This window comes from Centroberyx affinis, unplaced genomic scaffold (genome assembly GCF_046629955.1).
Source record: "Centroberyx affinis isolate AG114_WGS23_722 - 3 ecotype Tasmania unplaced genomic scaffold, CSIRO-AGI_Caff_v1 ptg000735l_1, whole genome shotgun sequence".
NCBI lineage: Eukaryota > Metazoa > Chordata > Actinopteri > Beryciformes > Berycidae > Centroberyx > Centroberyx affinis.
Genome location: NW_027279349.1, coordinates 74,328 through 92,956, shown reverse-complemented (window position 1 = coordinate 92,956; position 18,629 = coordinate 74,328). Strand labels below are relative to the sequence as shown.

At 41.6% G+C, this 18,629-nt stretch overlaps 2 protein-coding genes across 3 annotated transcripts; one reads left to right on the top strand and one right to left on the bottom strand.

Annotated features, from left to right (window-relative positions):
- Positions 1-103: 103 nt before the first annotated feature.
- LOC139644427 (uncharacterized) lies at positions 104-2,231 on the top strand. The gene is made up of 2 exons (XM_071519778.1): positions 104-328; positions 1,258-2,231. Exons 1-2 carry the CDS (start codon positions 142-144, stop codon positions 2,229-2,231), a joined length of 1,161 nt encoding a protein of 386 aa, XP_071375879.1. The 5' UTR covers positions 104-141.
- A 2,897-nt stretch (positions 2,232-5,128) lies between these two features.
- Positions 5,129-18,175, bottom strand: suz12b (SUZ12 polycomb repressive complex 2 subunit b). Of its 2 annotated transcripts, none has more exons than XM_071519776.1 (17): positions 17,901-18,175; positions 17,461-17,605; positions 16,802-16,848; positions 16,637-16,701; positions 16,451-16,519; positions 16,122-16,171; positions 15,916-16,001; positions 15,542-15,773; positions 14,976-15,081; positions 14,736-14,841; positions 12,282-12,459; positions 11,609-11,697; positions 11,043-11,186; positions 8,644-8,801; positions 6,718-6,916; positions 5,802-5,881; positions 5,129-5,457 (listed from the first exon to the last, which is right to left on the bottom strand). In XM_071519776.1, exons 2-17 carry the CDS (start codon positions 17,588-17,590, stop codon positions 5,145-5,147), a joined length of 2,052 nt encoding a protein of 683 aa, XP_071375877.1. In that variant the 5' UTR covers positions 17,591-17,605; positions 17,901-18,175; the 3' UTR covers positions 5,129-5,144. The 2 variants fall into 2 exon arrangements, with proteins under 2 accessions (XP_071375877.1, XP_071375878.1); XM_071519777.1 differs by having other exon boundaries at positions 11,609-11,694.
- Between the last annotated feature and the right edge of the window lie 454 nt (positions 18,176-18,629).

Genomic DNA, 18,629 nt, shown 5'->3' with positions numbered 1-18,629 from the left:
CGCAGACTCTGGACGTATGTGGTACCCGGAAATAAGGGCAGACTGAGAGCTCTTCGTTCTTCGCACTCTCAATTTAGCGTCAGCCACTTGGTCAGCCATTGTAGTTTAGCTACCGAGCTACAAGCTAGCTAAGTTGCGAAAATGTCTAAAATAGAGATGCTGAGAGAGTTTGTCAGCAGGCGGCTCGTTGCTGCTGCAGAGGAGATATGTGGAGTCTTTGAAAGAACTATCGCAGAATATGAGGAAGAGGCGACCCGCTCCAAACAGGAGCTCGACCACCAGCGGAAAGTGCTCGACAGCATACTGAAGGAGAGGTTACATGGTGCAGGTTGGTGAATATTATAGCTACTGTGTTCCTAACTAGCTTAATGACTGGTTTAAGTTAAGTCATTCAGTTGATATGATAGATACATTGGGTAGTCATAAGGCAATTAAAAAATAATTGAAACTACGTGGGCTTAGAATTATAAGGTTCTATCTGCCTTCAGGATAGTTCTGAGATATTGAGCTTCAAAGTTTTCAGCATCCATTGAGTTAAATGGAGATGGGTCCTTTTGTTTTAGAAATTACAGACTCAAAAATCATTATTTTCAAAAAAATTACACCACACATATGTCAACAGGCACTCATAGAATAGGTTCATGTGACTAACTCAGTTTTGACAAAAAGGTCAGATAGAACCTTATAATACCAAGGTCACGAAAAATAGTGAAGGTGCATGTCTACCTGTCAGGGTTGGGGCCATTCATGAATTGAATTGAGAATGCATGGTAAATTCCAATTGCCCACCAGCACTAAGGAAGCAGAATTGGAATTGAATTGGAATGACAAGAAACAGAATTGAATTCCATGAAATTCCACTTCTAAGACCGGTTGTATTGACTTGCTAAACATAAATCAAACACAAAAGACAGTTAAACAAATCAAATACATTCAGTCATAATGTATGTATTGCGATTACACTTTATGCACCTGAAAGGAACCTTTAACAGTATGGGATATTCGGTATTGATAATATATAACACTATGTGTAATCTCAGATATGTGGTAAGAAAAAAAACAAAAAACATGGAATTTCACAGAATTGCACTGAACTTGAACTTCCTGAAATACCAATTCTGTTTTCTGTAGGTTTTTTGAAATTCCAGTTCAATTGAAGTTCATATGAATTGACCCCAACCCTGCTACCTGTTTGTTTTGAATCTTCGATCAAGATTGTAGCTGGTTAACATGTTCTCTTCTTGACTGTGCGTCCAGATCCTACCTGTCAACCAAATGTGAGCTACAAGCAGCTTCAGACACAGGAGGCGGCTGAAGGCATAAAGTGTTCGGTGCCTCCTACAGTACCAGCTTCTGCCTGTGTGAAAAGTGAATGTCATCCACCTAAAATGTCACTTCTTCATCATACCCAAACCATGGACTACAGAGCATCAAGTGACCAGAGGGAGTCTGACGGAGACGGCAGTGGAGTGTCAGAAGCAGCCAGTGACCGTCAGGCCTTCTCTCCATTCTGTTCTATAGCTGAAAATGAAGAGAACAGCAGGAGTGTCTATTTTCAAGAGAGTGCAGGAGCCCAGTCAAGTTTTATGATACAGACGGTGCCTCTGTGCACGGAGGTGGAAATCTACCTTTGCGGTACGTGCGGCAAAGAGATCAAGCAGCGTACGGACGAGAGGGAGAGACCATACAGCTGCAGGGAATGTAGCGAAGTCCTCGACCAAACCACAGCTCCTCTCCGAGAGCCGTTCACTGAGGAGAGCGGCGCGGGAGACACCAGCATCCAAACGGGAGAGAAGAGAGCGAGCAACGCCGACAACTGGAAATCGAATAAGCGCAAAAGACTGAGGAGTTTGGGCCAGAGCTACGTCAATTCTAAAAACGTCTTGGTGCCAGGAAGAAGACTGAAGGAGAAAAACTGCCTTTCCTGTCGCTTCAAGTGCAGCGCGAACATCCCCGAGTCTGAGAGGGAAAAGATCTTCGCACACTTTTGGGGAATGGGAGACTCGGGCAAGCAGAAAAGCTTCATCACCGACCATGTTTTGAAAAGAGACAAAAAGAGACAGACGACGGACAGAGATTCGAGGAGGCACAACAGTTTAGAGTATTTCTTGTCTTTAGAGGGAAGACGGATTAGAGTGTGCAAAGAGTTCTTTCTGAAGACGCTCGACGTGTCTGGGAAGTTTGCACGGACGGCGTTTGTCTCAAGAGAACAACGTAAGAATATTAACTAGCATTTCAATTGGCGTCTTAGTCATATTCAGTGATGCCTTTTTTATGTGGACATTTATTTGAGGAAGCAGACAGATCTAATGTACAGGAGTGTACATTAGGAAGACTGGATCTCAATCACTGTGGCAAGGCACAGCGATGCACCTTCAGTTTGCTCACATATTAATATGAAGGTCAAACAAAATGATCACATTTACTTAAACTTCATTAGAATTCAGTTTAGTTTAGGTCTAAGCATTTTCTATCTAGTCAGGGTTCCCACACCTTTTCACTGATGAAAATCCAAAATGTTTCCATGACTTCTCCACAGCAATGCTCTTCAGGCAAGCTTTGTCCTTGAACCACTTTTTGCATTCAAGGTACTTCCTTCCTATGTCTATTTTTGGATTTTTCAAATGTCCATGGCCAAGAGAATTGAGATTGAATTTAAAAAGTAAACGTCAACTGCACTAACTTTAAACATTACTTTGTTTTTCATTTAAAACCAAGGATCATATTATTTGAATTCTGTCAACAAAAAACAGTCTGCAACCAACAGTATTTTTCCCCACCAGGTCTAGACTGTTTCAGAGCCAGCCACTGCTTTCTGTGACATTTGACAGTAATTAAGAAAAAAAATCACCAACTTCACAAATGAGATTTCATGACTTTTCCAAAACTCATAATTTTTCATAACTTCCCCAGGCCTGGAAAATACCATTTTATAACTCCATGACTTTTCCAGGAGTGGGAACCCTGTCTAATTCAGTTTGGGCCAAGTACAGCAGCTAGTCTTTTGCTGGTCTTCTTGTTTGACATTGCCAACCGAAGAATAATTTGATGTACCTGGGAATTTTGATATTTTGTTGAGAAAGTTTGAGATTCACCACCTGAGCTGAGACTGAACATTTCTTTAAAGAGAAGAACAGTTGCTGCTGTAAAAATATATATTCCTCTCTACAGCAGTATGTTTATAACTCCTTGATGGATTTATTGCCTGTGTAGAATTTAGCGATGGAGGTTTTAGTGGCCAGTATTGTTGGAACTGGGCTAGTATAAAACTGGACTCACTAGCCAGAGAGCATGATGGACAAGGTGTAATGATTAAACCCTCGCCAGGCTAGTGCCCAAAATCTTTACATTCTCTTCCTGTTTATATGCATCACAACACAATGTTGAAAACAGCTAACACAAGTGCATCCATGTACAAGGTCAAATGTATTTTATTTTTTTAAATATAAAAATCCCCATATCCAAAGTTTACAGTTCACAATTTTTAACAGGGTGTTTTTGACAATAATGGTGAAATGATTGAGTCTCCCTTTTCCAGAAGACTAAAGAATAGTTGGAGGAAAGAAAAAAAAAAGTTAATTTGGTTGTCCACAAGGGAAGTCAGATGAATTAATGAATGGTATTGATCATCAGTTTATGTGCGCACTACAAAACACAACTACAGCTTTTAAAAGTTGATGTTATGGAATGAACAAAAGATACAAGACGCTAAAAAAAAAAAATACAGAACTAACAAAGACTTTGATGAAGATCACCCCCTTTGGCATAGACTGCACCTAATAGGATAGACAACCAAGTTGGACCTCAAAACCAACCATCCAATAAACAGCATATTGCTTTGAGAAAAAAAAAAAAAAAAAGAACCAATATGATTTGCAATCTGTTAATAATTGGATTCAGAATGGGGTACAGCTAGATATTTGACATTATTACAATGTATACAAATTTCTGTAAAGTATCAGCTACTAACACTTAGAACCCTTTTTAAAACATTAGGTCTTTTGTATTCTCAACGTGTTCAAACCTCAAAATGAAAACACACCACAGGCTCCAGCATTAATCAGAAAACCTCGGTAGATTTGTACATCTTTAATGCTATGCAGTCTACATGATACGTGAGGTGATGTGCTGCTGGTTGTTTTAGTAAATCTTAGGAAACAGAACGTCTTCAGAAAAGTTCTTGATTTTCCTGGCTTTCCATGAGATATTATCGATGCGGGCCAAAAGGCTTGGGGGATGAGGAGCACTGCCAGTTGGGAGTTAAGCCCTGTAGCGTTTTAGCCCGGGACCCGAATCAGAAGTTTATTCTCTTGTCCTGGATCCAAGGCTCGTAACAACATACTGCTATTGTCATATGGCGACCTACCAGCAAAGCCCACAACCCTTTTTTTGGGGTCCCAACACAGTTTAGGAAAACATGCCTTACAGACTTCATATGGATGCCGAGTGTAGATTTCTACTGTGAGGATCCTCTCTTCAACAGTATCACCCTCCACATTAAATGTCATTCATGATAGTTATACATCAAAACCCCCAAAGATTCCCCACTGATGACAGACATTTGAGAAGCTGCATCTGACATTTGGCGCAGCATGGATGAAACAAAAAATTGCATTTTCAAGGTAACAATTCTCTAAATACAAATACCAAGTGCTAAAATAATAAGCTAAAAGGATAACAAAAGCCAACAAGGTTATTGTGTACGTGTACAAATAATCAAGAGTGCCAATGTTACCATTACAGTTTACTGTAGTCTTCATAGTTGTCTATTACAAGGACATACCGATGGCAGTTGTGCCACATCAGAAGATTCTCAGTTTGTTCACTCTCTCACCCAACAACAGATTACTTCAGTGGCTCCTACAAAATGCATATTAAGTTGGTTCAACTTACATTATCCAGTCCTCAAATGCCTGATTTGTGTGGATGTGGGTGATTCATTGTGTATTGTTCGTATTTGGTTCAGTTCTCAAGTTCCTAAAAACTTGTTTACCGTGTATACTGGTCTGCCTTGAGTCAGATCCTCTGCTGATAAGTCCTCCCACCTATCTAAGCACCAAAGGGTTGGTAATGGTCATTAAAAAAACACAACAAAAAAAACAACGGAAAAGACGACAATCACCGTCCCGTCCGTCCAGCCCACATCAGTCTGTTACGGCACTTTTTGTCCTCTTGCCCTGCTTCCCTCCACTGGAGGTGACGGCGGTGCCGTTGCAGGCTCCTCCCATCGCCAGAGTCTGGTCCTGCTGCTCGTCCTCGCCTTCCGGCAGCTCCTCCTGGATCTGCCGGAGACGCACCATGGCGCGGTCGATGGTGGCCACGCTCACCAGGTTGAAGTCGTGCATGCTGACCAGGTGCAGCAGGAAGTTGCGGCACAGGTTGCGGCGGGCGATGTAAGGGCCGCAGCTCTCCACAAACAGCATGCTGGCCTGGTTCATCTGGTTGTCTGCTATGAAGCTGCACCGAGAGCAGAGGACAGAGTGGCGCTTAGTTTCTTAGTTACTCAACTACTGGAGTAATGAGAAATTCATAGTAATTCCAACAGTTTGTTCATTCAATTTAACAGGAAAAAAGGTCAAAACACATGGGAGAGATTAGTAGTGAAGTTGTATGTGTTAAGGATTTAGGCATCAATGTAGAAGCACCCATTTTTTTTTTATAACAACCCTTTTGACAATAGTCCATTTACAAGAAATCCTCCACAGATTACCTTTAACCAGCATGAGGGCGGTGTAAACTGAAAGACTAGTGTGGAAAGTGTGAACAGGCTCCAGTGGTAATGTTTGTTCCCCAGTACTGACCCGTGCTTCATGACGTGCAGGTTCCACAGCTTCATCACCTCCTTCTCTCCCTCGTTGACGTCTGTGAACTCCTCCAGTTGCTGTGAGGAAGAAGAGTCCCGGTCAATTAAAAAAAAAAAAAAAAAGGTGTAGGTATAGCTACACTTTCAAACCCAACTGAATCAAACAAAGCTACGCAAATAAAAACACAAAAGAGCCGCTAACCAGCTGTTTGTGGCTTTATCTGGAATAGTCAAACCATGCAGTTTAGCCTGCCTCTGTAATATGAAAATTAAATTACAAGATAATTAACCTCAGCCAAGGAGCTTATGTTTTCACCCATTAGTTTGCTTGTCTGTCAGCAGCATCTCTCAAAAACTACAGATTTCCATTACATTTGGTGGACAGATAGGCTTTGGGCCAATTTTGGTGGTGATCTCAATCTGGGATATACGCAATTGTTTTTTAGCCATAACTGTGAAACTAACAGAGATAGAGACATGATTCCAAATCCTAAGGGTATGTTTGCAGAGTCAAAAAATCAATTTAACCTAACACTGAAGTGACAGAAGTTATGTCTTTGGGCCTAACAGTAAGTTGAAAAATTGTTAAGTGTTGGCAGCGGTTTGCACTCTGAGTGCCATCCAATTATCTATGGGAAGGACCAATCAAGAAGGGCAGAGGCTGTTTACAACACCAGGGCTTCATTTGCAACATTAAAACACCATTGGAAATATATACGTATGTGTACAATTAACATTTTGTCTCGGAACGGCTCTGAGGTACATTAAAACGCAAGTGTAGAAATCCATCCAAGACTCATTTTTTCCTCCATAGATGGGGTTAACATGAGGAATGGTCCCTCTGGTACCTTCCTGTCTCCCAAAGCGGCGTGACACTTTAACTCAACACTACAGCGTGCGGAGCGGCCTCTCACCGTGGCGGTCTTCTCTCTGAGCCACTCGGGGTCTCTCTCGTCCTCGCTGTCCTCCTCCATCTCCTGGGGCCGGAGGGGCATGCAGCTGTCGCTGTGGAAGTAGAGGCGGTTGTGTCCGCTGACGTACGTCCTCTGCTGCTCCAGCTCTCCGTCCTCAGACTCCAGGAACTCCGACAGGCTCGGCTTGGTCCTCTTGGGCCTGGAGAGGAAGGGGGAGGGTGAACAGGTCCTGTATATATGCTGTAAACACTTGCTTTTCTTCATGTTCTCATTTGTTAGGTGTATATTTTTTATCATCCATTTAATACTGCACATATTTAATTTTTTTTTTGGTATATTCTCTACACATTCTCACAAATTTCCGCGTGTTTTTTTGGTCTCAATTAGTTCTGCTATTTTGCACAACCTCTTACACACATTCAAGTATTGAGATAGTTGGATGTTATATGATCTCTTGCTGCATTCTATTCTGTTTTTCTTCAGAGTATCCTCTTACTATCTTGTTAATGCTGCAACAGCCCAATTTACCAACAGGGATCATTAAAGTTTAATCTCATAGCATAACATGATTTGTAATTAAAAATTAAAACTTAAACCCTTTTGAATTATATTATCTAAAATCAAGGCCTTAAGGTCTTGAATAGAGTTAAATATAGAATTATAAATTCAACCTCTTAACTTCAGTTTCAGAGGTTTTAAAAAATATTGTGGTTCCTTCCTCTGTCTATTTTCCCCAGTTAGAGATTAGCCCAGTTGTGCAGTGTCATTTTCAATTTCACAATTGTTTCAATTGTGAATATAAAGCAGAGGAATGGGACATTTTCAGTAGAGATCAATGGAAGTATTGTGTCCAAAAAAGGCTGGAAAAAAACCCTGAACAATCTGACCTACAGATGAGTCTGGCCAGGAGACCCAAGAGGCTGACTCAGGGTTTCAACATATTATCCATTTAAAAATTCTATATTTTTCCCAAACCTTCATTTCTTGACTGGATTTTAAGATTTTCAGGGGTGTTCATAATGATGTATGCTGATAGTTAGACTTCTAGCCACCCACATCGATTTCAGTGGGCGGGAGTACTTGCCTTGACAGACAAACTCCCTTCAGCCAATCAGCGTAACAAAACATTTGCCAAATCCAGTCGGAAGAACAGCAAAAACGTCTTTTCCGCTGAGAAACTCCGCTAGTGCATATCTTGTTCTTGTTTAATTGTTGTTATCAAGTCTATTTCTGCAATAACTGCACTTATGGCTGTGTTTACTCTACTAACGTTAACGTTACTGCTCATTGCTTCGGGAGATGCCATTACTGTTTTGCCAGCGGCGGCCTGTATTTCACGTCATCAACTACGACGCAGTCCCTGATTGGCCCGGTTACATTGTAATTTCAGGAAATCGATGTGGGCAGCTAGAAGTCCAGACTGATCCGTGGAGCGAAACAGAATGTGAGGTCACGTGATCAGGATGGTCTTACCAGGCTAATATTACCCACTAACTTATTCTTACAAAAACAAATACTCAAATATGTAAAATTACAGTGTCCACAAGTTTGAGGACTTAACAGCTATATTTCCCCCCCATACTATTCCAGGTCTTGCAATTACCAGATGAATTTTTAAATGCTCTACCCAACAGACCTGCATAAGAAGCCAGCTGACTGGGACAGCTGATCTATTTAGGGTCACCTTCTTGACAATTACCTAATATTGGTCTCGTTTACAATCTATGTGAGCCCAGCTCATTTCTCATGAACAGTTCATTAAAAGTTAACCAATAGTTCATTAACGTTAATTGACAATTCATCACTAAACCAGAGTTAATGAAAAGCCAATTAAAAAGTTCATTTAAAAAAACAATTAATTACAATATCTGACATGGGTTGACTTTGAGCATGAACTAGGCTTTTGAGCAGCGGTCACATGGTTACCTGCACACCAGTATGTGAGTGACGGCAGTCCTCTTGACCGGGCCGTTGCGGCTGAAAGCGAAGCCAGGTTGGCTGTGGATGTCCTGAGGGTTGCCAACGTAGGAGCCGTCATAGCACTCGTTGATGGACACATCTATCCTCGCTCCTTTGGGGTGAGGCTGCAGATATATAAAAAAAAAAAAACACTAGTGAGCTTATATAGGACAAATGCTATTGGGCAAAAACACAGAGGGACTAGTGGTTCTGTAGCACAATGGGAGCATGGCACCAACTGTGCCAGGGTTAACGGTTCAATTCCCACTGGGGCCACCAATGCTAAAAAAGTATATATACAGTGATGGTACTGTAAGGTGCTTTGGGTTAAAGCGTACACTACGGTTAGGAGATTGGACGAATACATCGTGGATCAGCAATGGACTCAATCCACTGCCGGCTGATGGATTACCTATCTCAAGCAGGTTTAAAGTCTCTGCAAGTTGATTTTTGCACTATAATTAAATGAATGGCTTCCTGGAAGGTAGGAAAAACAACCTTTCAAAAACATATAAACAAGTATGGTATGCTTTGAAAAATGGTCAGTAGCAATGTCAAGTATAGGTGAATTCTAGTAAATGGGCTTAACACTGGTATGGTCCTTTAAGACCAATGACCGTTTTCTAGCCATATGTGGCTCTTGCAGAACATTGTTAACCTGATATCACAAAAGCAAGATTGAAGTGGAGAAGATCGGTACATTGGTCAAGTCTGTGTCACTGGAGTATGCTGCTGCCAGAATTAAACCATGTGCAACCCCGACTCATTAAAGTGGCCAAGGTTTTCATAAAAACAGACAGGGATGAAAAGAGCAGCACACAGGAAGTGGAACAGGAGCAGCATTCTGCCCAAAAGTGGCAGAGGCCTTGGCTGTGGTGGAATTGTCTTTTTTGCTTAGGAAGGTTCCTAACTGAGTGAAATGACCTGGAAGTACCTAAGTGGCAGCCATGATAAGAGCTGTTCAAATTCTCTAAATGCTAAGGAAAGGTGCTTCAATGCTTCCTTACTTAGCTCCTTTAGCATAGGATACACTGGACCATCCTTTACAAAAGGAAAGGAGATAATGCCGTCCCACAATTCTTTGTGGCAGCAACGGCGCACCATTCGGCTGTTCATGAAAACAAACGATCATGACCGACAAGGGACGCAGATCATCATGCAAGTTACCTTTGCTTATTAAGCATTTTCCATCTTAAGCCATAACTTGCTAATATGCTTATATGTTTTGAACTTTCAACAATAAACCCATAGGCGAACTACGAACGTTATGCTGCTGTTGTAAAATGACCAAGTGAAGTTAACGTTGTAGCGTAACCTATGCTCAGTTTGCATTAGTTATTTCTTCATTCTGAGCGTTGTTGTTTTGCAGCCTTTAGGAATATCATTAATTCATTTTACTTCAGTCACAGATGCTGAAACCCTTTTTTAGCCAAATGATGTTTTTAATTCAACATGTTTGAAACTTAAGAATGATGATATGTACAGTAGTAGATTTGTAGGCCTAAACATGTTATGCCTATCTTGCATGAATTTAACAATTATTTTCATACAATCATACTAATTGGGATTCATGTCGATAAATATGAGTGGACAGGAGGGTGAGCGTGAGCAACCATTCTCAATGTGACAACCATTTCATTTCAATCGTTTCGTTTTTGTGACTGGCCTATATTTTTATTTCAATTCCAACCTTGGTGATAAAGCAACATTTTTCACCGGGTCGTCCACGTTTATATAGCCTGCATGAAACAACACGGTAAGAACGCACGGGGCAAAGTATCTAAGATGCGCTTTTAGTAGTCCATCTTCGGAGCATTGTAGTTTCACACGGCAGACCCACGTCATTCACATCCGCTGTCGCATAATTACGTAGCCTAGTGTAAGTGCAGTCGGATTCTCTTAGCACCGCGGTTGTCTTTTCCTAAGTCCTTATGAATTCTCCTTCACATCTTTCCTTGACCTAGGAATAGTTAGGACGTATTTTTTTTGACTATTCGACTGCAGCCCTTATCCCAACAGCCACCTTCCTGCTAGTCTGACTACCAAGCACAAAACAAGACTCAAAATGGGGAAGCACACAGCATGCAGGGACAAAAATTATGCTCAAGTTGATTTAAAATTTATTTAGAGCTTACACAGAGGGTTGCTTAAACACAGCTGACATTTCACAGAGCGTTCCTCAGGGTGCGTTGGTTTTGTTCCTCCTTGTCCTTTTCCCATTGTCTTGTCAGTTTTTTTTTCCTTGACTGCGACGACTTGTACTACAATTTAAAATGTAAAAATGCCCCTTCCTTGTGCTGATGGGATCTAACCTACAAACCATGGCTGATTTTTCCACACACACACAGAAAGAGAGGGTCCCTTACCACGTAGTTGAAGATGAAGCGGGAGTGGGAGAGCTTGAGGTGTTTGAGCAGGCTGTAGAGCTTCCTACAGTTGAGGGTGCACCAGGGACAGTGGAGATCATCCCTCGCCTCCGTCTGCTGCCGTGTGTTATTGTTGTACAGGAACTGAGCGGAGACAAATTATATCAGTTACTGCAAGGTCTACCGGAGAAGGTCATCCTATTTCAGGTGTTTTTTTGTTGGTGAGAGTAGCAGGGTTGCACCATGCTTCAGTGTTATCATCGGTTTGATACCAAAACCCTTAGGAAACTGGTGATGCCAAACATTCTGACTGATCAAAAAAAAAAACACTCCAGGCTATTTAGGCTATGATTATGAGCCAGAATCACAGGTAGCAATGGTAAACCAATGAAACACTGCTCAAAAGGTGACAGTGAATTGAAACATTTCTAAAATGCCTGGAGAAAAAAAAGACCATAAGCTGCACAAGGACACTTTTGTCCATATTTAGAAGTGTCTTTTGGGACCCAACAAAGAGGCAGTGGTACAGGCACAAACACATTCCTTACTGGTGAGTGGTGTTGTACCTGATAAAATATACGTAGCTTCTGTCGCGGCTCACACAGCACCTGCTCTCTCCTCATCTGAACGTCTGTGCTGACCGAGTCTTTCACTGCTGGAACAGATGGAAGATGGGAGAAATTATTTCTGTGGAGAATCACAAAATCCTGAATTCTGTGGATTGACATCAGACATCTTTGGGAAAAAAAAAACCAACAAACAAAACAAAAAAACACAGATATGACTGCGTTTCTATCAGTTATAAGTCAAGAGTGTTTGAGTGCTTATTGCCAGATTCAGTTCCAAACAGACCGTCCCACACAAATGTCAAAGAATGTGGGAGAAAATCCATAACCCTCACAGCTTTACTCAGAGAATTTGGCCATAAATAAAGCGTCTTAGGCTCTTTGGTTGGTGTTCACCATTAACAGTTTACTTGTAATGAAGCAGAAGGTGGGCATGTAAACTGTTATTTTCCCCTCCCATCTTTATCAACATGTGTAATCAATCATAAGCATCCATTTAATCATTTGTGTTCAAAGAGGGGATCCTTTTCCCCTCCTAGCCATCAGAGTGTCAGAGTGTAAATGCATATTAAATGATTTTGACCAGATTGAGGATTCCACACGTGAAGATGTTGCTGAAGAAATGTGAAGAAACGTGAAGAAATCCCCTGCAAGAGTGTTTTTTCAGCCTTACCCACTGGGGCAGCTCGGTGGTGGCTGGTCCTGGTCTCCATGGGGCTGTAGCTGTCCGAGTTGCGGGTGGCAAGCGGTTTGGCCACGGGGGCGGTGGACTTGTCGCTGGCATCCCCCGTCCAACGCAGCGTGAACTGCAACGTGGGTCCCTGAGAGAATGTCTCAAACGGTGGCAGCCTCTGTGGGAGAGACAATGATTGGGCAAATGATGTGGGGATGTGAAGAGGATGACAAATAGCAAGAAATAGGTGGGAGCTTATGCATCACTATGGAAAAAAAAAAAACCCGTGAGAAAAAAACCCTGAGAAATTACATCTGACAAAGATCTACAATGTACATGATCTTTACTTCTAAATCTGGCATCCAGCTTGGTTTAACTTTTTACAAAAAAGAGAAAACGCATTAAAACACATAAGGAAAAGCTGTGTCATGCCACTGGCGCTGAGCAAAAACAATAACGCTACTACCCTCAAAGACCTACCCAGAACAAAAAAGAAAAAGATAAATTCCATCGGGACCAACGTGATTACACTTTTGGATACGTTTACAACTGGATATCAAATCCCAAGAGCCAAACACACACAGAGCGAGTGGAGAGTGCCCCCACCCTCGCCAAGGCACACGTAAAGGCCAAGATGCCTCTCAGGATTCCCGTAACTCAAACGGCTCTTATCGGCGAGCAAATCTCCATATAAAGAGACCTCGCCAAAATGGACAATGGCCTAAAACACACACGGAAGCTCATTTTTCCCTACAGCTGCCTTTTTGGTGCCATTAGATTTGGGGACATTTTTTCAAACGGCAACCAAGTGACAATATAGGGGCACCCCGTTTCAGACCAAAATGCAAGTTTCTTCCACCCAAATAGAAACCATTCAACTGAAACTTTTTGCCACCTCGTTGAAAATGTGTGTGGGAATAACCGACGAGTTAAGAAGCCTAACCTAAATTGAAAGCCCTTCAGCAGTTACAAAATGACCCTACTATTACCTTCCGCAATGTGGAAAAAAAAAGTGGGTGCTATCGTCATTTTAGACACTGACAAATATATTGCTGAGTGTGAGAGGCAACTGGCTCACACCCAGGTGTCCCTACAGCCATTTATAATAAACTGATCTGGGAGGTTCTTATGGAAGCCATGGATTCCCATATGATTGATGAACCCACCAAAACTTTTCTCTATGTGCAACATCCACACCTGCCCCTCTTCTACACATTACCAAAGATCCACAAGAGTCTGGACAACCCTCCTGGGAGGCCTATCATCTCTGGCACTAGAAACATCACTGAAAACCTGTCCCTCTATGTGGATCACCGCTTGAAACCCCTAGTCTATGCCCTGCCCTCTTTTCTTAAGGACACAGGTGACATTTTTAAACTGTTAACCACCAGAACATTATTTTTAGTCACTTGTTCAGTCATTATGCACTGTTATCCCTTGGTACCGTTTTTTCGACAATGTCCCTCTATCACACATCGAAGGGTTAAAAACCTCAAGGACAGCCTTGTTAAGACAGACACATACACCAGCTCTAACAAAATAGTTATCCCTCCTGGTATCTACAAATGTGTCAATTGTACGCAGTGTCAGTTCACAAGGCGCATGAAAAAATTCACTCCCGAGAATGCATAAAACAATTGACAACAAGACTATTATCAATTGTAATTCATGCAACATCATTTATGCTATTCGCGGTCTATGTTGCGTCAGACAGACCGGAGAATTACACACGAGAATGCGCGAACATAAGTGATTTTTTTGCTTTGGTAACAAATTTCAGTCAAGAGAGGAGGTGGGGATATTGATAAGCTGCGCAATTCAAGAGCAACTTTTTGGATACACTGCTTTGACACAATGTCCCCCAGGAGCCTGAATCTAGAAAAAGATTACAGTACGTTTCTATAATGGATGCGCCTCGTTCTCTTTGTAAACCCAATGCACCAAATCAGGCTACAAGCAATGTTGCCTGAATGTTTTACTTTAATTTTTCTATTAAGTGGGTTTGTATCACTGGGCATTTATCCTGTCTTGCACAATAGCCCTAGACATTAACTGTGTACAACTAATACAGTATATGGTTCTCCTATTATGTCCTTGTTTCACTCTTTTCTTTCTCCATATCGATTGCTGTGACTTTCCCCCCTACAGTCCCCCATGTCCAAGGACTCTTTCCAGCCGTCCCTAGGTCACAATAAGAAAATAGTCACCAGCTGTTCCCAAATGACATCCCTCCCCTATTCCTATATTTACCCATTTCCTGCCTTTCTGATTTTATTCTGATGACGGCCTTTGATGTCCGAAACGTCTTGCTTTTAATGGAAATTTAATAAAGCTATACTATTTTATTCTGAGCCAGAGTTGCACCTCATCTCCATGTTCAGTCAGCTCACGGCTCCTCATGGGGCCCCATGACACCTGAAGTCACCCGTTCCACCTGCACGCCCACACCCCTACCTTCCCATCCAGAATGGTCTCCCATGTGGCTCGCTTCTTGCTGACAGGGTTGTCCTCCATGCCTTGCATTGACACCTCATACTCCCCGTCCAGCAGCTGCAATCTCCTGCAGAGGAGTCGCAGAGGGCAACGATTTAGAGGTACAGGCAAAGAAACAGTGAGCAGGCAAGACTTTATATGACTGAAGCTCAAAATACACAGCAATCAGGTCCCATAGAGTGGGCCGTGTGTGACCCTTACCTGTTCTTGTCAAAGACGGTCATCTGTGCAACATAGGTCTCTATGGTCTCCCCCTCTTCTCTATGGGATGAGCTCCTCTTTTTTCTACTGGGAGTCTCGGTTACATCTACACACAAAAAAAAAAAAACATAGGAGTGAGCAATTTTCCATCAATCCAACATCTGCTATGATCTCCCAACATCTGAGGAACCCTTGCTAATTTAGTTGGTACACTCACCAAATGCCGAAACTCAGTTCTCTCGTGAACAATTCTACAACATCTACCATTATGTTCCAGCCCATGTGCCCAGAAATTGGGTGTGGATAGGTCCTTGCAACCTAGAACCTTGCTTGACCTGGATTCACGCCTTTCTTTGGCCCATTTCTGAACTAAAACTGTCACTCTCCTGGCACTTCCCTACGCCAAAGTCAATGAGAAAATGTACTGTTAATCTTCCAGTCCAATACTAATTGTGCATTGTCAAAAATGTAGTGCAGAGCCAGTTTGCATATATGAATACAAACAAATTAAGAAATAAAAAAAACTACACAAAAGGATTCCATGTGGATTTTGAGGTTGTGCCTACCAATGTTCTCATTGGCCTCTCCGTTGACCAGACCGTTGGTATCCCTCCTCCCTGTGCGTGACACCCTGAACAGGAGTGAGTAGGACTTGACCATGTGGCTGTTGCTGGGCTCAAACTCGTTGCTGGAGACCAGTAAGGAAGGGTAGGAGCCAGGCTTGGTTTGGTTACTGTCAGGATTCAAAGGCACCTGCTTTTTACCTGTAGGCACTTGCTTTATCGGGCAGCTGACATCCTGAAAGACAGGCAAGCACATACATTTTAACAAGCACTACTATATTGAAAGTTGAACAATAGATGAAATACATTTTTGGGTAAGTGCTTCTAGCCATTAGTTGCAGATGCAAAACATTTGGCTGAGAAATATTTTACTTTACCTTGCGTTTTTTATGGCAGACTTTGACAAGTAGCACCTCTAAGGACACTGAACTTTGTTCATTTTCTGAATTCTGAGATGGCTTTTCTGTATGGCAACAAAAAATAGTTGTTGAGTTGGTAAATCATGCAGAGATATCACAAACTCCTGGATAACTTTAAACAAACATGCTACACAAGTACTTGGTAAAGAGTAGCTTCTGCTTACCATCCTTATGGAAGAACCCAGTGAAGGTTAGCTGCAGATGTGAAGACAAGCTAAAGAAACAACATAACACACAGGTAGGTTAGGTCAAATTCAAATGCTCCAACTGATGGGGACCTCATTTACAAAGTAATATTAAGAGTTACATGAACAAAGTTATTCAGAGATTTGTTGATAGATGCACAATTGGCATTCATGTTTTGTGGCTGAATAAGGTTTCCCCTGGTATTCAAGTCCCCTTCAATACTGTGTACATACAGCAACAGTGATAAATGAGGCCCATCAACTCTAATCCCAGAGCTATAAAAAAGGAGCCTGTCTTGCTGTGTTACCTTTGAGATTCCTGCTCTCCCTTCATCCTCTCCACTCTCTGCAACATATCGTCCACTTTAAATGTTTTCCTGGGAAGAATTAAAATGAAGGTCATCTCAGGATATGAATGAGATTATACATAAATGTATCAAAATTCAGTTTATATATCATACTTCATATGCATAACGAATCACCAAATATTGTACCTTTTGGCATTTGTTCGAGTGTTTCTGTGAGACATGAAGGTGAGCGTCCTGTGCAAGAAAATGGGCTAAAATGGAAATAAGAACAGATTAATCAGACTCATTATAATTGGGTTAGCTAATGAATAACTGACTCAGAGATCATATTATGTAGAGTAATTATCTTACTGCGATCAAGTTCCTTGTGCGGAGAAATCTGTATATCTGAGTTGGCTCTGGAAAAAGAAAGAATGACTATAACTTAAAACATGTCCAACAAGCTAACTTTTGATGCTGTCTATGCAAAATGATGCCATCTCCAGAAGAACTGAAAACCAGAAGAGGAACTGAATGCAAGTTACATTGGGTTAATGAGTTAAGTGGTGCATCAGTCTACTGTAATAAATACCAATTATCACAGTTCTTAGTGTCAAAATTCATCTAAAAAGTATGCCAAGTGACTAATGGCACATCCCACAATAAATGTGAACAACCTGTGACTAATCATCATAAAAGCACACCCACATAGCAAAGAAAATCTGATCAATTATATACATTAAGTGTAGCGTATGTTTTTTGTTGATGAGAAACTGATTCGAGATGCTACCTAGGTGTATCTTGAGTAACATGTGCGGTATTGGACTATGAAAAATTATGTCTGGAGTACCCTTATGAGTTTTACCAAGTTCAACTAGAGAGGCCTGTCAGCCATGACCAGATGTGGAAAGCAAAATAAGAAAGGGAAAAGCCAAGTGTAATAAAATGTTCATTGTAAGCATTGAGAAGTTCATTTGAGGTTACAAAAGCGAAAACATTCCGTTATGAATTGGTGAGTAATAAAATCTCACTTTCAAAGGCCTGTAGGAACAGCTCATGGTCGGCCTGAATCTGCTCCATCTTCGGCTTCTTCACCGAGTTCATCATTACTGATGAGGCAGGGTACACGGCGCCGTTAGCTTTGCAACTCGCCCCACTCATAATACGACCTGAGTACTACAAATGAGAAAACAACACAAACAGTAACAGATATAGCCAATAATTAAGGAACAACGGAAAATGATGGCACCACCGCAAGTTAGCTTAGCCAGCAGTGGGCAGCTGCTAACGTTAGCAGTCGAGCTAAAGCACAATGCTAACTAACATGTTAGCTAGTGTAGCTAAAGCTTCTTTTGGCTAGCTGGGTGTTGTTTTAGCATAGTATTCGTTCATCAACCCCTTGACGACAAAAAACCGCTAATCTGTTGTGGTTGATTTTAGATAGAAACAATGGAAAGAAAAGCAACCCAACCTGGCTGATGGCATTTGTTAGCCACAGCTGCCTAGAGCACAAGCCTTGCCTGGCAGACTCACCAGCAGAAGCCCATGAAAATGAAGAGGCGACGAGATGCTGGCTAGTTAGCTAGCAATGCTAGCATAGTTGGCTAGAAAACAAAATCCAATACGCCTGAGTTTTCCCGCGTTCAACTATAACAAAATAGTGTCCGATATCGGGAGTGGTGTGAGTATTTTTGGACCAAATTATTGATTAGCTATCTCTAATTTATTGCCTGTTTGGTTTCCTCCGATTTGTACTGGACAGCAGAGCATTAGCCACTTCTCAGCCAATAGGAGCCGGGCTGACCGATTCGAGAGCTGTGATTGGCTGTTTACAGCTGGAACTGACACACAACCCGCTCTCGCTTTCTGCGATTTTGCGGGAAATCGAACTATCTACATTTATATGGGATTTTACAGTTAGGCTACAATACAGCGCATCACAAACTAATATATTTTTCTATTGATTGTATGTTGATAGCTACGAGTTTGTCATAAGAATATTGGTGATTCACGCTGCATTTATCTCTTTTTAAGAGGGAAAAAAAACTACATTAGGGAAAAACATGTTTCTATAGGGGATTATTGTGCCTGTGGAGTTTGCAGTGACTTGTATTTTATGATATTTGTATCAAGTATGATATCACTATAAAAGTCCTATAATACTTCTGTAAGTGCTCATAGAGTACTCATAGAGTTGAAA